General features: G+C 43.9%; 1 protein-coding gene across 13 annotated transcripts in view; it reads left to right on the forward strand.

Annotated features, from left to right (window-relative positions):
• The window catches only part of TACC1 (transforming acidic coiled-coil containing protein 1), a 120,097-nt gene extending 111,073 nt beyond the window's left edge, over positions 1–9,024 (forward strand). For all 13 annotated transcript variants that reach the window (XM_043893934.1, XM_043893931.1, XM_043893932.1 and 10 more), the window contains 3 exons: positions 303–409; positions 2,839–2,959; positions 4,200–9,024. In XM_043893934.1, coding sequence (XP_043749869.1) covers positions 303–409; positions 2,839–2,959; positions 4,200–4,268 — 297 coding nt within the window. In that variant the 3' untranslated portion in view covers positions 4,269–9,024. The remainder of the gene's footprint in view (positions 1–302; positions 410–2,838; positions 2,960–4,199) is intronic.
• The last annotated feature ends 10,397 nt before the right edge of the window (positions 9,025–19,421 follow it).

Below are 19,421 nucleotides of genomic sequence, written 5' to 3' on the forward strand. Positions count from 1 at the left end.
GCACACAGTCAGACGTGACTGAAGCGACTTCACACTCCTGCGTGCACACTTCCTGAAGCAGGCGTGTCAGTGTAGCTCAGTGTCTGATTTGAAAGTTAATACATGATGTTATCTACAGTTTCCTCAGTGGGAATTATTTGTGCCTTTTTCAAAGTACCATGGAGTCTTATTTGAAGGCATCTGAATGTAATTAGGTTTTCTCATGTTTTAAAAAAGGAAAGCTTTTGACGCATGGCAGGTTACTAGTAGAAGAGAAGCAAAATGACCTGTTTTTTCCCTTTTAAATTGTCACTTGGTAACAGAATGAAGAAGCCTTGAAAAAATGTGCTCAAGATTACTTAGCCAGAGTTAAACAAGAAGAGCAACGGTATCAGGCCCTGAAGATCCACGCCGAGGAAAAACTAGACAAGTAAGAGCCTGTGCGGAAGAATTTCATTTTTCATGTTGTTGTGGGAAGACCAACAGAGGAAAGGAAAAAAAAGAATCACTGTTTGTTTCGGAAATCTTTCTGTGTCAACCCATGAAGAGCCTCTTTATTTATTTTTTAAACCTGGTGTCCCGTTGTGGGAATGTATCCTTTACCTAACCAGTCCCACCTGTTGGACACTTAGGTTACTCAGCACCTTCTACTGCAAACAGTGCTGCAGTGAAGTAACCTCAGATATTACCGTCTGGGAGGCGGGTGAGATCCCTGTACGTGAACTGCCGGGCAAAGGGATTTATGGATTTACAACTGTGATCATATTGTCCAGTTGCCCTCGTTAGACTTTTATTACCTTACAACCCTGCAGTGTGTGAAAGCAGCTCTTTTCCCATGCAGCTTCACCAACAGATCAGGATTCAGATTTTCACTACATCTAACCAGCAAAAGATGGTTATTTCAGTTTAGTTGAGTTTCTTCTTTTATTTTGGCAAGCAATAGAGCATTTCTTTTATTCAATGTAGTTTTGATTCATATGTATTTTATGAGTGAAATTGAACATATTTTAGCAGCCATCTGTATATATATTTGCTTTTCCATGAATGACTTTTTTGCCTAGTTTTCTAGTGTCAGCTTATGTATTTTAAATATAACTATATTACAGATGACAGCCCTTTGTGATATGAGTTGTGAATAATTTTTCTAGTTTGTTACCTTTTGGCTCCACCCATAGTGTTTTTTTGATATGCAAAAATTTACTTTTATATAGTGTAATTTCTCAATCATTTCTTTTGTAGCTTTAGGATCGTCTGTCATAATAACAAAGATCTTCATCATGCTCAGTGTAAAACATTTTCCCATGTTTGCCTTCCAGTACTTTTATTTATTTATTTATTTTAAACATGTTTTTAATATTTAATTTTATTGATTTATTTGGCTGTGCTGGGTCTTAGTTGCAGCATGTGGGATCTAGTTCCCCAACCAGGGGTTGAACCAAGGTCCCCCGCATCGGGAGTGTGGCGTCTCAGCCACTGGGCCACCAAGGCAGTCCCTGCCTTCCAGTACTTTTAATGGCTTAGTTTTCTTTTTGTCTTTTAAAATTTGTTTTGTTTTGACTTTAGTTGAAGTATAGTTGATTTACAATGTTGTGTTAGTTTCAAGTAAGTGATTCGGTTATACATATGTATATTCTTTTTCAGATTCTTTTCCATTATAGGTTATTAAATAAGGCTTAATTTTTTTTATTCTTAAATCTGATGCATTTTGAATGTATCCTGGGGAATAAAGGATCTATGAAGGATGTACCCAACTTTATTTTTTAACTAAAGAGTAATACATCCTTGTACATTCTGCCACCTTCCTGTTTGTAAAGCCTTGTAAGTTCCCCTTTTCCCTCCCCACCCCCAGAGGCATTTGTATTAAAGGTTTATTTTGCGTCTTTCTAATCTTTTCTATGAGCCTTTACAAATACTACCCAATGGCTTTGGACTTTTTGAAAAAAATAATGCAGTATTACACAGGTTTTTGTTTTCACATAATCGTATATTATGGCCCTTTTTTTTCATGTCAGAATGTTGTTCAATCTAATTATTAGTTTGTAGACTATCTCATCCCTTTAGTGGACGGGCATTTCACCCTTTTCCTGTTGCAAGCAGTGCGGCAGTGAACACATTGTGCCATCAGCGTGGTGCTGGGGCGCCTGCTCCTCGGGGGAGGTGACCAGGGTGGACTCGCTGGGCGGAGGTGTTCCTGCTGGACCGCGTCCACAGAGAGGGCTCTGTGGGTTTTCTTTCCCCGTCAGCACCCGAGCCAGTTTACCTTGCATCTTGGCCAACACAGGCCAAGATCATCCTGGCTAATTTTTGCCAAGCTGATACATTTTAAAAGTTTATCGTTTTAATTTGCACGCCTCTGATTACAGTGAGTTTTTAGCATCTTTTCATCAATCAACTGTTTATCAAATGACATCTGTGGTTTTTAAATTTTCCTTTTGCATCTCTTTAATAAAGTTGCCTGTAGGTCTGTGTTTCATAGATGCCAACAGTTAGTATTCCTGACTTGTTAGCTGTGTTAATCCACAAAGATCCTGCTTACTTACTGTTGTACTGGATTTTTTTTTAAAAATCTAAGATTTTTGTAGAAACTGGCCTGTGCTTCCATTCTTGGGTGGCATGTGAATTTGAAGGGCACCGTGTGCCTTGAGATGAATTCTGCCAGTAGTTTGCACCAGGGAGATCTCCTTAGCGGATATGTGTAATTAAATTTTTATAAATTAGAATTGAGTCCTGTAGCTCACTGGTTGCTGTCTCCCCTCTGTGGTGAGTCAGCCGACTCGTCCTGTGCCACAAGTGTCGGCCCCCTGGCTCTTGCGCCGTGACGGTGACAGGCCGTGTGTTCTGCCCCTCCTCCCACGACAGAGCCAACGAGGAGATCGCTCAGGTTCGAACGAGAGCCAAGGCCGAGAGCGCGGCGCTGCACGCGGGGCTCCGCAAGGAGCAGATGAAGGTGGAGTCCCTGGAGAGGGCCCTCCAGCAGAAGGTACGAGGGGTGGGGTGTCATGCCCGGGAGGCCTTCGGTGTTGCCTCTCAGCCGCGGCTCCCTCCTCTTGGGTCTGGGTGAAGGAACCTCGCCTCTTTGCTCAGATGCTTCAGTCCACTTACTGGAGTGGAGACAGAGGAGGGGAGCGTGAGTGGGACCTGCCCACAGGCAGGGCAGAGGGAAGGTCACGTTCACGGAAGCTCAGTGGACCAAAGGCGTAGGCTCCGACGTTGCCTTTTTTCTCTTTTCTTTTTTTTTCTGTAACACATGAAGCTATTGTCCCGCTTCATTGCAGTTTTGCCCTCCAGGAGCCATTAGGCAAAATCTGGAGGTGTATGTGGTTGTCTTGACTGGGAGATGCTGTGGGCATCTCGTGGGTAGAGGCAAGAGATGCTGCCAAACACCCCAAGGTGCACAGGACACCCCACAATCAAGACCCGCCCCGCCCCGATGTCAGCGGTGCCATGGTCTAGACACTGCTACATAAGCAAAAACCATCGCTGCTCAGTGATTCTTAGACTTCATTCTTTGTGCCTCTTCTGTTTTTGTTACTGTGTTTCCAAACGTGTTTTCAGGACTGTGGCATCTGTTCCACCAGGGCAGGGGCTTTATTGGGTGGGTCTGATAACCCCAGAGATGGTGGCCCTTGGTATCTTAGCCTCCAGAATCCCAGGTCTCTGGAGACGCTGATGGAGCAAGTGAGGCCCAGATATCCGGCATTTCTAACAAATACCCCCAAGTGATTGCCATGACAGCGAGGACATTTGAGAAGCAAACTTCAGAGGGCCAATCATTACACTCTCCCCTTACTCAGTCTAAGCAGAACTTGGCGAACATATGATCATTTCCTAGGGGAGAAGGTATAGAGCCTTCCTTTCTTTAAAGGGCTTCCCAGATGGCTCAGACAGTAAAGAAACTGCCTGCAATGCAGGAGACTGGGATTTCATCCCTGGGTCAGGAAGATCCCCTGAAGAAGGGAATGGCAACCCAGTCCAGTATTCTTGCCTGGAGAATTCCATGGACAGAGGAGCTTGACAGGCTACAGTCCATGGGGTCACAAAGAGTTGGACACGACTGAGGCGACTAACAAAAAACTTTCTTTAAAAGGGTTTCTGATGCAGAACAGTGAAGAACCACTGAGTCAGGTGCCTAGAGAGGGTATGGGCAGTCTAAGGACCATTTCACCGTAATCCTTTCATCTTGGAACATACAGTGCATCATCCCATTGTTTGTTTTTCAGAACCAAGAAATCGAAGAACTGACGAAAATCTGCGACGAGCTGATTGCCAAGCTGGGAAAGACGGACTGAGTTTCCCCTGTAAGCTCAGCAGATCTGCATTCGGCTGCTTCTCTTGTGACCACGATTATCTTGCCTTATCCAGGAATAATTGCCCCTTTGCAGAGAAAAAAAAAAAAAACTTTATGAAAGCACATGCCTACTGCTGCCTGTCCCGCTTTGCTGCCGACACGCCCGCCCCGAGAAAACGCTGGAGGATTCATCACGCAGACGCGGAGAGAGTGGCCCGACCATCCCATCGATGGGCTCTGGGCAGGATTCTCTATCTTTGGTTCGTTTTAAAGTCTTCTTTACTTTGCCCAGGTGTGTTCAGTTTATGATTTGATGGCTATTACTTGGGACCATATCCTGTCCACCTGATTTTTTTAAGTTTATTTATTACATCTTTTACATTTAATTTTCAATATTAGTGGTTTTATTTGAGGAGATGATCTGGCCTATTGTTACTTCCAGTTGAGTACCTATTTATGGACACGTTCACTGTCTTACACACATATGCGCATATTTATACGTGATGCTGGTTTGTTCCCCCCGCCCCCCAGAAGCATAGTCAAATAAGAACTTCTCTACAGAAAGGCATATTTCCATAAACTTAAAACCCTATCTGAAAACAGAGTTGTGGCTCAAAATGCCAATTGCAGAATTTGGGGGGTTGAAGAGGTGAAACCCGCAGACTCCATGTGTGGCATGGCTCCTAACCTCAGGCTCAGGTGTCACATGGGGGGGACCCTTGGCCACGGCATCCTGTCCCCCCCTGTCTGGACGGCCCTCAGCCTGGGTGCCGCCGCCCCTCTGGGGTTAGTCCTCAGACCCAGGGGATCTGCTTTGTTCCCTCACAACTGGGGTTTGGCAAGTCCGTCCTGGAGCCATCAGTCCCCTCTACTTCCATTTGTTGCCCCAGAGTGACGTTTTGCTCTCTATTTTCTTTCTGTTTGCAATATGCAAAGGAAATCTGCTTGTAAAAGGTTTAGATGACCTCCTTTAATGAACCCCATTAGCAACTGTAAGGTAAAGCAGCAGATGGATTTTTGCAAGTGTGATGAATTAGTCTTCAAATTTTTTTTCCCCTAAAGCACCCCCCCCCCAAAAAAAAATCCTTTCAAAAAAAAAAAAAAATCCTTTCAAGCTGAAAGATAGTATAATTAACAATTTTCAACCAAACGGGCAGGAAAATCACATGAGTCACTCCCCAAATCAGTGCATTTTGAGTATTTTTAAACCACAGCTGTTTGACTACTGGCAGAGGGAGCAGACCCCTACTCACAAAACCAAATTCCTCAAGCTGTTCCTGGACTCCATTCAGAGTGGCGGGGAACCTTAACCCCCGAATGGAAATTTCCCGTGTGAAACCCCTCCCGTTCAATAGGCAAAACCAAATCCACGCAGGCATCTTAAAGCGCTCGTTTGTCTTAACCTGAACACCCGGAGCGTCTTCGTGGTGACATGTGTTATCTCCAGTACACGTGAGTTGTGGTCCTCTTCCTGTAAAACTACTGCATGATACAACGTCAGCAATGAATTGTGCCTCGTGGAGACCCTCCCTTGCTTTCTCAAGGTGACCTTTTCTTTAGCGTTGTACTGTTCACACGGGTGCAATCTTTAGCCCCACGGAGGTCAGTAATGTCTTTTCAAGCCAGAAGTCCCATTTTACTGATATGCATTTCCCATAATTGGTGCTTAGGCTGTATTTTAAAGCCTACTGTCTTTAACATTTTGTACTTAAAAAAAGCAACAACAAACCAGAAAAGCAGAAATGATCTGTGTTTGGAGAAGTGATGTGACAATCATTCAGGCCCTGGAAGCAGTCCCCGTGGTTTGAAGTGAGTGCCCTACTGTAGCCTTTGCCCTGGAGGAGCAGGTGTCTCAGGCGGTGTGACCATACCCTCTTCCAACGCTTCACGACTAGAGAAACTCACTTCGCAGTTTTGCAGAAAGAAACGTTGCTAAACCTCTTTGCTGCTGTGTTTTGGTGACGTATCTGTGTTTACTTGTTTCATATTGCTCTTATTATTTCATAATAAGCATGAAAGGCTTATTATCATGGTCTCCATTAGAATCCCACAGTCCTCTTTTTTTAGGCTTCTTGCTTGTGTTGAAAGAGAAAATAGTAGCTGTGTCTTGAAACAGAGGTGATGACAATCCTTCCTGAGCACGCTAGTGGAAAGAGACCCCTGAGAAACTAGACCCTACTGAGGAAAGTCACTGCATGAGGAAAGCAAAAAGGCCCACATTAAGTAACGTTTGCCACTGGCCACTCTGCCATGGCCATTACAAGGAAATGGTCTTCCTTCTGATTTAGTGGATGGATAGTCTCCTGCAGGAAGAAAAATGTAGCAGGTACAACTGTCACATCAAGAGAGTATACTGAGCAGAACGAAGGATGTTTATTTAAAAAAGGGAAAGAGACCTACTCTGGGGAATAAGAATATAGCCTAGAGTTTTGCTCCAAAACACCAGTGGGCCAAATTACTTGTGAATTGGGCAGTAATTCACCCCGTGACAAACATGACAGGGAAATGAGAAAAAGCCGCTGGCCTGGACAGTGGTTTGGGAGCGTGAGTGGTCTGCTTGAGGCTGTGGATCCAGAGCCGTTTTTTGTTTTTGTTTTTTAATTTCTGAGTTTGCCAAAGTGCAGCTGGTCTTTACCGAGAAGTGTTTTAATGGGAGGATCTGATGTAACCAGACTCCTCAGTCCGTCACTTGGTTGGCTAAGCCATTGACAGACCTCGTGACATTTCCTTTGTTTGGAGATGCTCCTGCAAACAGTGAGAAGCCCACTTTGCTTATGGCTTCTAGTGTCCTCAGACCCAGCCAAGATTAGGAAGTGTGGAAGCACATGACCGTGAGAAACGCCGAGGACCTGGCAGCCTTCCCAGGTGACATGGAGTCCAAGGAAAGGTTCACACTGGGTTTTGGAGGACGGCTCAAGTCAGATTTTCTCACCAGCCAGTTACTCTTTCTTCCCATCCCATGCTTTCTGCAAGTCTCACACAAATACCTGGACACTTTTTAGCTGGGTCCCGGATTCATCCTGACTGGTTATAAGCTGGGAGAGTGAAGTGCCCCAGATATCCCTGGGCTGACTCAACGCAGCCATAGGGAAGCAGTCATGGTACCGACAGGTAACAGACTCGATGACTCTGAAGCTCAAAACGGAGTTGTAAGAACTCGTTTGGCGAGTCTGAGTGCACTAACTGGAAATGATCCAGCATGTCCTTTTTCAGTGGAGTAAAGTCCCTAAAGCTCCCTTTTTCTTTTTTCCCTTTTGGTCTTTTGCTGCAGTTCGTAGCTGTCTCGTGAATCGTCCACGAGACAGCTGGTGGTCTTTGTAGTTTTGTTAACCGTGCAAGTTTGCTCTTGGACTCGGGTGGTTTCTTACTTTATCCTCTTGTTGGGAAGAGAGAAACTAGAGGTTGGAAGGATTCAATGATTCAGGCAAAGCATTTTAAAGTAAAGATGTATATATTCTGAACAATTGAAAAGATGGCAGATTATTATTTCCTTATTAAAGAACAAATAACAGTCTGGGAATCCCAGAATGTCAAGCCAAAGGTCTGTAGGGTCATCTTCTTCAAAGCTTTTCATGAAGAAGTATTTCAAGGAGACTTCTGTCCAAAAAGGTTTGACTGGCCTCCAGATCCCAGTGACTTGAAAAAAGCAGTCTGTCTCTCAAACCTTGAGTCTCCCATGTAGAAAAAGCAAAGGAATAGACGTATTAGAGCCCTCTCTCTAAGGATCTCCTCTGGAAGGTCGTATGAATGACACTTTCCGGGGAAGACTCCCTCCCTAGTGCCCAGAGCTAGCATTCTGGAGACTAAAGATTGCACTTTTCATGATTTTTTTCGTCCAAATGCAATCCCATTTCTGTGCCTCTTAGCATGCAGTTAGATTTGGACTAACAAGATTCCTAAGGAATGACTTTATTAACTATAATATGGTTACAGCTACTATATACACACACACACACACACATATCTGTACACACCCTCTGGTTATAGTTGTACCATGGAGATGGGGCGAGCGATGCTGGCCATGGCAGTCGTCCATCCAGCCCTCTGACTGAGGCGGCGAAGGCCAGGCGTGGCGCTGAGGTGTGGCCTGAACCTTCCCAGTACCCATCGTCACTTTAGAATCATAAGAACGCCACTTTTCTCCCCCTCTGCCTTTTAGTGGCATCTGAAATGTGCTCCACAAAGTATCTCCCTGTCCTGCTGTTAAGTGATGCTCTCTGGATAATTTTCAAGGGGACATATAAAAATGTGAGCTCTGAAACCACCCCCCAACCTTCCCCACACCCCCCGCCAATGCAGGGTGGTCTGCAGGTTTTATACCCTCAGCCTCGCGCTTGGTCCTCCACCCAGTGAGACAGGATCCAGGCATTTCTTTCAAATCTCAGAGGTTGCAAACTTTTCAATGTCGCTTGTAGCCAAGTGTGTATTTGCCAATAGACACCCCTGTGTACTTACTAATGTGCCAACAAGTAATGTTAGTTAATTGCACATCTGCTTCCACTGTGTTCCCATGGGTGCCATGAAGTGTGTGAGGAGCCTCGTCCGGAGGAATCTAACGCTGCATTGACTACTGCTGTCAGGATTGTGTTGTGTGGAATAATCGTCAACATAAATTTTATATGCACAAGTGATTTCCCTTTTATATGTCAGGTAAATATTTGTAAAAGTTATACTCACACAAATGAAATTATTATAATGATTACTAATATATTTTTTCCATGTTTCATTGCCTGAATAAAAACTGTTTACCACTGTTAGATGTGGCTTGTGTGGAGACTTCTTCCCCCACCCACCCCTGGTTATAAGTCACTTTATCCCCAAACATGAAGATTCATGACAGCCTCGCTTTTATGGGCTTCATATTTCAGTCTAAAAATAGAAGAGAAGACATTTCCACTACACTCATTTTGTGAGGTTTTATGCATTTGGTTGGCTGTGTTAATTAAAAAACAAATTTTGGAATTCAGACCTTGCCATATAAATTTCCATGCATTTGCATGTGTGCAAAGTATTTGACTGGGTACTCCTTGCTTTTGCTTACAGACTGCCTGTTTGCCTGGCATATGTCAAGCTGTAAAATCCTAAGTCACCCCAAGCTTTCCCGCTCTTGAAGGACACAGGGTCAGCCCGAACCGTGTAAACATTGCAGCACAGCCCACAGAAAAGAGATGAGGTTTTATGTTTTTTTTCTAGGTTAATATCAGGAAAAATTTTTTTCAGTATTAACCAGACCAACTCTCCACTTCAAGGAGGGGGAGAACTGGTTAGGAAATGTCATGGGTTTTTTTACAGGAAAAGATAAATTAAGAGTCCAGTTAAGGCTTCATCTACAACTTAGGTGGGGATCCTAAGGAAAACCAGAGCACTGTCACTCTCTTAGATGTGGCAGCCTCTGAAGGTCTTAAAAAGAATATTTCTCACGAGCCCCCTCAGCTGCCCAGAGGGAATCCTGTAAAATGACCAAAGGAAGGACTTTCCAGTGTCTGGGACTCTGCACTTTCAGGGAACTAGGTCCCACATGCCTCAACTAAGACCTGGCGCAACCAAATAAATACATTTTTTTTTTAAAGAAATTACCAAATGAGGTGGCATGGCACTTAATAAATTAATACATACATAATAAATATAAGAGAAAGTACAGTAGGAAGTAGAGTGCGTTACACAAAAGAAGGATGAGTATTCATGGAGTTTCAGATATAAGCAAATGTGTGCTAGGTCATGATGAAAAATTATTTCCTTGGGACTTCCCTGGTGGTGCAGGAGTTAAGACTCCATCCTTCCACTGTAGGGGCGCAGGTTCAATCCCTGGCCAAGGAAATTCCACTTGGCACTCACGTGGTACGGCAAAAAAAAAAAAAGGAAAAACAGAATTTCTTGCTGGGCTGGTGGTCAAGTATGAAAAACTTGATCTAGTCAACAGAATCACTTTACTGTGACAGACCCCGAGTCCCAGAGGGAGCAGTGCAGTGGCTGGGACTTCAGAGCATCCGTGCTCTCAAAGCAGGCAACAGAATTTGCTGCCCTCTTAGGCCTTTGTTCTGCCTCTTAGTTCTCTGCCTCCGAGTGCTCCCAGGTTTGGATGGTGGTATATGTATGTCAGTTTCTAAGTTGAGGCATTTAAGGACCAATCAAAAACCAAAGACCTTTTTTTTCTACCTTCATTCATTTACCATATACTGCATTTGCAGAGTTAAAGTGAAACAGGCAAAAATCTCTGAGGCTAAATGGGAATTTGCTGTATGCATCAGGGGTACTCAGACCGGGGTTCTGTAACAACCTGGAGAGGTGGGAAGGGGTGGGAGGTGGGAGGAAGGTTCAAGAGGGAGGGCGACATACGTATACCTGTGGGTGATTTATGTTGAAGTATGGCAGAAACCAACGCAATATTGCAAAGCAGTTATCTTTCAATTAAAAATAAAATCAATTAAAAAGATTAAAGAGAAGCGATTGAATCTTGTAACAGGGTATCATTTCCCACCAGTCAAAGTGGTTATCATTTAAACATCTACGTATAAGTGCTGGAGAAGGTCCTGGGAAAGGATGACCTCCTATACTGTCCGAGAAAATGAGAAGGGTATAGAGTTGCATGCAGAACACTAGGGAGCTCCTTTAAGACACCAAAAGTCAAGCTATCAGATGATCAGGCAATTCTATGCCTGGGTATGTGGGCTGTAGGGCTGGTTTAGTTCTTCAGTTGTGTCCGACTCTTGCTCTATGGACTGTAGCCCACCAGGCTCCTCTGTCCATGGGATTTCCCAGGCAAGAATACTGGAGTGGGTTGCAGGAGAAAGCCTGAATTTGAAAAGATGTGGGCACCACAGCACTGTACTTAAAATAACCAAGTCACAGATACGATGAAAATGTCCATGGAAAGATGAGAGCGTAAGCAAAAAGTGGTGCAGAGAGAAAACGGACTCCGACTGAGCCATGAAGAGGAGTGAAGTAATGTCCGCCCCGGCAACGCGAATGGACCCACATATCATCATACTAAATAAGACATAGAAAGACATCATGTGATGTCTCTTAGTGGTGGAGTCGGAAACTCAACAAAATGAACTGCATTTCAAAAGAGAGAGAGAAAACAAACATGCTTATCAATGGGAAAAAGTGGGGAAAAAATAGAAATTAGGAGGTGAGAGAAACCTATACACACTAACACATATATAAATAGTTCACAAGCAAATGTGCTTTAGAGTAAAAGGAATGCTAGTCAGCATGCTTCAATAAACTGTACTAGAACATAAGCTCCAAAAACTTCTCTGCGACCCCATGAACCATAGCCACCAGGCTCCTCTGTCCGTGGGATTCTCCAGGCAAGAACACTGGAGTGGGTTGCCATGCCCTTCTCCAGGGGATCTTCCCAACCCAGGGATCGAACCCAGGTCTCCCGCATTGCAGGTAGATTCTTTAGCATCTGAGCCACAAGGGAAGCCCTGGTGTGTGTAGATGTCAATGAATCTGCCCACATAAAAGAAGCAACACACTCTAAGTTAATGAAGTTCCTATTTAAAAAAAAAAAATTAAGGTTGGCTTCCCTGATAGTTCAGTTGGTAAAGAAGCAACACACTGTAAATTGATGATGTTCCTATTTAAAAAAAAAAAAATTAAGGTTGGCTTCCCTGATAGCTCAGCTGGTAAAGAATCCACCTGCAATGCAGGAGACCCCAGCTCGATTCCTGGGTCAGGAAGACCCTCCTGGGGAAGGGAAAGGCTACCCACTCCAGTATTCTTGGGCTTCCCTTGTGGCTCAGCTGGTAAAGAATCCACCTGCAATGTGGGAGACCTGGGTTTGATCCCTGGGTTGGGGAGATCCCCCGGGGAAGGGAAAGACTACCCACGCCACTATTCTAGCCTGGAGAATTCCATGGACTGTATAGTCCATGGGGTCACAGGGTCGGACACAACTGAGCGACTTTCACCTTCATAAAAATTAAATAGAGAAAAATAAAATCTCTGAGGCTAGTCACCTAAAGAGAAATGTTTTGAAGTTTCCCTGAAACTTCACTATAAACAGTATGCTAATGGAAGCTATTCTTTCCCAGAAACTAAAAAACCCTTCACATCAATCAGCCAGGAATGTGGCTGGCGTGTGAACCCAGGTCTCTTTGATCTCGAATCCCACTTTTATTCAGGCCACTACGTGTTCGTGTCGGGCACACTGGAAAATGTTCCTCACCAGGACTCAGGAGCAACTCTGTCTTCACCAAGTGAATTTTCTTGCTGTTTCTCATCTCAAATGAGAGTATTTCAGTGAATGTCGGAGAAGCCATTGCATAATCATGTCACCAAAGTTTAATAAGAACACAAAACCTAAAGATGCATAGTTCATTGTTGTCTTGGAAAGGCACCGGGAGGGAAATCAGAGCTCCAGTTCTCCTTTCTGCCCTCCTTGTTTGCAGAAAGAGCTTTAGCGTGAAGGCTGAGATGTGCTTTCTAGTCCTGGTTTTGGTCAGCTGCCTTGACTAGGCCCCTTAACCCCCTCCTTTGGACTAAGGAAGCTAGCAGGCCCTTTCCTGTGATCTATGACTTTACAAGTCTGCCTCAAGTGCTAACTATAAGGCCACAGTCCCCCAGTTTTTCTTTGAAAATCATTCTGAAAACGCCTGTTGTGAGATGCCCTGAGAGTAGTGGACTTGTCATAAGACAGTGGATCCACCGGACTTTTTGCCGTGTTCCCTGTGGCTACAGTGTTTAGAGAGGTAAGCGCCAGCCCACATCCCCCAGGAAGGGAAGAGGCCTGGACCCAAGTCCCAGGTGAACAGCCAAGCCCATGCCCTCGCGTTCTCCGGCCACTACAGCTCCCTGGCTCAGCTTTGTCCGCAGAATGGACAGGCTCGGTTCTATCCTCTGAGGCCTCCCCCAAGAGTGAAAGTGTCAGGTTGCTGGGCCCTTTCCGGATCCTCTTACAGCATTACCGTAGAAATGTCACTTCCCCAAGACTCAGGCAAGAAAAGCTTTTAATTAGACAGCTGTGCTTTTTACTAAGAGACAGTTTGTGCCCAAGGGTGAAGGTGGAAAAAAAGTGCCAGCTCCTGGAGTAGAAGGAGCGAAAGTGAAAGTGTTATCAATCAGTCGTGTCCGACTCTGCGACCTCATGGACTGTAGCCCACCAGGCTCCTCTGTCCATGGGATTCTCCAGGCAAGAACACTGGAGTGGGTTGCTATGCCTTCCTCCAGGGGATCTTCCTGACCCAGGCATCAAACCTGCATCTCCTGCGTTGCAGGAAGGTTCTTGACTGTCTGAGCCACCAGGCTTCAAAAAGGGAGGTTTGCCTTATGATCACTGATAATGTCTAGAAATCATCATACTTCTTTGATCAACTTCAAGTGTCTCTTTGGTGGCTGTCAGGAACAGGAAAGGCTTCTGTGAGGGAAAAGAAATACATGAGCATATTCTGCAATAAAGCACCAGAACAGAGAGAACTTTAAAATTAATAGTGGAGCTTCTTGCCTTGTGGCAACTAGGTATACTGGTGAGTGTACCAGAGATAAAGTGAATCTTTTATTCCTTAAAGCCTGTTTTTTTTCCCCCCTCTGGACTCAGGCCTCAGAATCTTTGTTTTTAATTTCCAAAGCCTGTTTTACCCCATGCCGTTCCCTGGTCCTTTTCCAGAATGACTGTGGTCTTGTCCACCTGCCTGAACTACAGCTGCTGGACCCACCACCCAACGTTCCCCCGCGAACATGCCCACAGACCCAGCAGCTCAGGTGCACGCCCAGTGAAGGAGGCCAGCCCGTCTTGTCTGCATTTCTGAGAATAAGTTGACTAAATGTGTCCAGGGCTTAAGATATGCAAGCTCATAATCACAAATAGTCAACCACAAGACACTGTGTAGATTCAAAAAGGCATTTTGGTGCTAGATACCAAAACTAACAGCGCAATGAGCGAATTTGGTGCAGTCAGGCATATCGCAGTATTTTACTAAAGTCTCTGCATCCCTGGACAGACTGATCCAGACCTCACGGTGACATACCATAATGTGCCTTCTACTTCACTGGAAAACTGGCCCTGAAAATGTGTCTCTTATGAAATCCTGATTTTTCCCCCCTGATATTATTTTCCTTTCTCCCTTTCAACTGATCTTTGTAACATTGGTTTTTAGGCAAAAATACATTGGGAAATTCCTTGGTGGTCCAGTGGTTAGGACTCCACGTTGTCACTACCGAGGGCCCAGGTTCAATCCCTGGTTGGGGAACTAAGATTCCACAAGCTTCACAGTGAGGCAAGAAAGAAACAAAAGAAGGAGGGATGTAGGGAGGAAGGAAGGAAGAAAAAAAGGAAATAATAAAAACATGATTTTATTTGCTGCATCATTTTCTAATGCAAATGTGTGAGAATGGTCACTTGGGGGCCCCAGTCCCACAGCTTACAGTCAGCCTCTCGGACCGTGGTTTTTATACTGGCAGGTCAAAACCCACTTAAGAGGATATGGGATAGAAAATTGCAGAAAACTGCTTTTGTAAGAGGAAACAGTGAAGGCAAACCTTGTTTTGTGAGACTTTTATTTCAGTTAAACATGCATACGTGTGTACTGGCTTGCAATTTTTAATGTCTTAGCTTGGGGGCCTAAAAAGGCCAAAAAAGGAAAAGTTTGAAAGCCACTAACTTTAGGTTATTGGGGCAAAAGGGGCTGTGGACTCAGTCAGGGATTTATGGAAGGAAAAAATAACTTCCGTTCACATTATCCATCTTTTAAAAGTAAACTACAGAGTTCAACCACTTAGTAACCAGCAACCACACAGTTTATAGTAACTTAAAGAAATCAAAACTTTAGCACATGAAACTGCATTCAGGAAAGAGGACATGATAACCATTTCTTTCTAATGCTTATTTGCGTATTACATGGCAGAAACCAACGCAGCATTGTACAAAAAATTTGTATATGTATTTAAATTTTTAAAAAGTTATCTATGAAAAACTTATAGCTATTATTATGCTTAGTGGTAAAATATGGCATAGGAATAGGGTACAGATGTTCATTTTTATCATTTCTATTTATCACTATAAAGCAATGAGGCAAGAAAAATAAAAGATAGCTGAGAAGGTTCTAAAGAAGGAAACAGGAAGCTAACAGGCAAGCATATGAAGAATAAAATCCTCTGAACCTAAAACTGCTCTAAAAAATAAAGTGTGTTAAAAAATAAATAATAGCATTAAGTCTTTTTTCCTTCCCCAAACCCCTCCTCCCCTTCTCTGGCAGCGGAGGGCGAGTTACTCGGGTTTAGAAGCCCCACTTCTGTTTTGCGATAATAGCTTTAAAAAAATGAACCCAACCCACATCTGAAACCTCCTCTGTTATAGGGGCTTCCTTGGTGGCTCAGATGGTAAGGAATCCGCCTGCAATGCAGGAGACCTGGATTCATTCCCTGGGTGGGGAAGATCTCCTGGAGAAGGGAATGGCTACCCACTCCAGTATTCTTGCCTGGAAAGTCCCGTGGACAGAGGTGCCTGGTGGTCTATAGTCCACGGGGTCGCTAAGACTCAAACACAATTTAGCAACGAAACACACACTTCCTCTGTTATAAGCAAGAATTCTCCTCGTCTGTACTTAACTCTCTTTTTACAGTTTAGTTCCAAATGATGAACATTTGTAGCTGCAGCTACCGAGATCTGATATAAGTCTTCACAAGATGGGGATGATTTTCTATGACCCCATAAGTCATCCCTCAGCCTGGTAACCACAAGCCATTAATCCACGTGTGTGAGGTGAGTGACTACGTCCCGAGGGGCCCATATATTTGCAGAAGGGTGATAAAGTTTGAAGTTGAATCTGAGCGTTTGAACTGAAGACATAAAAATGTAAGATAAAAGCAGGAAGGTTCACCCCAATGTCAAGCAGGTAGAAATTGGAGAATTCCAGAGGTTTGGGAAAATAATTGGTCGGTTGGAATATTTGTTGAAATAACTGCAGGTTTCCCTAAATGTTTTAAATTTATTTTGCAATAATTGCAGATGTATGTGGCAAGAAATGCAGAAAGTGGCAAGCTGGGGCTGCCCGCCTTTTATAAGCATGATTGTACTCGTGTGTGGAACCTCCAGAAAATGATATGAATTAATTTATTTACAAAGCAGAAAGAGACTCACAGACAAACTTATGGTTACCAAAAGGGAAAAGGAGGAGGGATAAGTTAGGAGTTTTGGATTAACACATATATACTACTTTATAGTGAGTAGATAATTTAACACATATAAATTAACACATATATACTACTTTATAGCGAGTAGATAAATAAGGACCTACTTATTCAGTTCCCTGAATAGCCCAGGGAACTATATTCAATATCTTGTAATCACCTATAATGGAAAAGAATCTGAAAAAGAATATGTTGTTGTTGTTCAATTGCTAAGTTGTGAGACCCCAAGGACTGCAGCATGCCAGGCTTCCCTGTCCATCACTATCTGCTGCAGTTTGCTCAAACTCTTGTCCATTGAGTCAATGATTCGATCTAACCTTCTCCACCTCCACCGCCCCATTCTCCTTTTGCCTTCAATCTTTCCCAGCATCAGGGTCTTTTCCAATGAGTTGACTCTTTGCATCAGGTGGCCAAAGTATTGCAGCTTCAACTTCAGCATCAGTCTTTTCAACGAACATTCAGGGTTGATTTCCTCTAGTAGGATTGACTGGTTTGATCCCCTTGCAGTCCAACGGACTCTCAAGAGTCTTCTCCAGCATCACAAATTGAAAGCATTAATTCTTTGGCACCCAGCCTTCTTTATAGTCCAACTCTTACATCCGTACATGACTACTGGAAAAACCATGGCTTTAAATAGAAACACACACACACACACACACATATATATAACTGAATCGCTTTGATGTACACCTGAAACATTACAAATCAACATTTCAATTTTTAATATTTTTTAATTTATTTCATAATTAAACATTTTTAAAATTAATTATCTTAAAAATAAATGTGTCTTTACAACTTGAGCTCTTTTCCAGTTTCTGTCCTGTTTTCCTTCATATTCCAGAGAGTTTCTCTGGACAGAGATGTTCTAATTGATCTGGTCATAGGTCTGCCTTAAGAAATATTGCTTTTTATGGGATTCCTGTTTGGAAGTTCACCCTCCACAATAACCTTTGCCTGAGCCCTAAATGAAATTGGAGGCACAAAAAATGAAATGGAATTACAGTGGCTCAGACGGAAAAGAATCTGCCTGAGATGTGGGAGACTGAGTTTGACCCCTGGGTCGGAAAGATCCCCTGGAGAAGGGCATAGCAACCCACTCCAGTATTCTTGCCTGGAGAATCCCATGGAGAGAGGAGTCTGGCGGGCTACAGCCCATGGGATCGCAAAGAGTCGGACACTACTGAGCAACTAACACAACAACACAAAGCGAAAATACAGCCGTACGTTTGTGGCAGTGACTTCAGCGATGGTGTGCAGGGGCTATGATCTTCAGGGAGGAGACGGTTCACCAGGCTGGAGGCAAATGCTTCTGCTGGTCCAGGAGACAACACCGTGGAGGGAGTCGGAGAGCGAGGGGGCGAGAGGCAGGGTCACCCAGAGGTGGAGCCTGCGGCCTCCGGAGCTCCTGCCGGAGCCTCTTCAGTCTCGTAGGTGGATCACACTCATGGGCCTCTGTGTGTTTGGTCACTAAGATGCCAGTTTCCTAATTCTAGAAAATTCCCAATTCAGGTCTATGAAACTGACCGGGGTCGACAGAATAAGTCCAACAGGTTTTCTAGCTTGTCTGGAGAAGGGATCTTGTAATGTGATTCAGGTCACGTTTTCTGTCCAGCCTAGACTCTTCAGAATTATTTATAATTCCATTTTGTTCTGAAAAGGCTTCGAGGCAGCTGATGGGCAGTCTGTAAAAACATCAGTGTCACTGAAGGTTTCAGTTAAGCGTGATGATGACAGAGACTTGGCTGATGTGCGTGGGACCAGTCCCTTCTACCCACCCGCGGCCAGGCCCCGGCCAAGCTTGCATCCTCCTGTCAAACTACAGGTTGAACCTTTCTGAAATGATTCAGTTAGTTACTCTCCTAAAATGTCTCCCTTTTGCCTTTGTCCATGTGTTGCCTAATCCCACAAATATCTGAACATCTATTCCACTAGAAGGACTGGATGAAAGGCTATATAAAGAAGACAAAATTCTTGGCTTTGATGGACCCAACATCTAATTCAGGGCTCAACAAACCATGGCTGATGGCCAAGTCGGGCCTACTGCCTGTTTTTATACAGCCCTCAAGCTGAGAGTGGCTTTTACATGTTTAAATGTTCGGGAAAAAATCAGAAGATGAATAATATTTCATGTTGTGTAAAATTATATTAAATTCAAATTTCAGCATCCATAAAGTTTTACTGTAACAGCCGCCCACATTTATTTATGTAACGTCTGTGTGGCTTCCCCACCCACACAGCAGATTTAAGTTGTTGGACAGAGACCTCGTGACCAGCAAAGTCTGTGTTACTGTCTGGTCCTTTATAAAAAAAATTTGCCAACCTCTGTGACACTATTCAACTAATCTGTTGGCTGTCTACCAGGTTCTTTCTTGGCTTTTGTTTTTATTGTTCTCTGTGCGGCAGTTCCTATCCCAAAGGACCTTACATTGTAGAGGGAGATGGACGTTAACAATTATATCATAGGGTACTGAGCCCTGTGGTCTAGATAATTACAGAGATCACTAATGCATGGTGCTTCCCATGTGCCAAGCGCTACTAAGGATCATGTATGCGTTAACCCACTTCCAACTCCACAATAACCCTGTGAAGTGTGAAAAGGATTTTTAGAAAACTCCCCCAAGAAGTGGCTTTGTGTTTTTTTTTTTTAATTAAAAAAAAAATTGTTTGGATGTGCCCAGTCTTAGTTGTGACATGTGGGATCTAGTTCCCTGACCAGGGATCGAATGCAGGCCCCCTGTATTGGGAGTGCGGAATCTTAACCACTGGACCACCAGAGACATCCCCCTGTTACTTTTTAACAGATTAAAAACCAGTGCATTTTATTAACATTTATTAAGTACATACTTGGCTTCCCAGGTGGCACAGTGGTAGAGAATTTGCATGTCAATGCAGGAGACAGAGAGATTTGGGTTCGATTCCTGTGTCGGGACCATCCTGTGGAGTAGGAAATGGCCACCTGCTTGAGTATTCTTGCCTGAAAAATTCCACGGGCAGAGGAGCCTAGTAGGCTACAGTCCAT

This window comes from Cervus elaphus, chromosome 32 (genome assembly GCF_910594005.1).
Source record: "Cervus elaphus chromosome 32, mCerEla1.1, whole genome shotgun sequence".
NCBI classification, from domain to species: domain Eukaryota; kingdom Metazoa; phylum Chordata; class Mammalia; order Artiodactyla; family Cervidae; genus Cervus; species Cervus elaphus.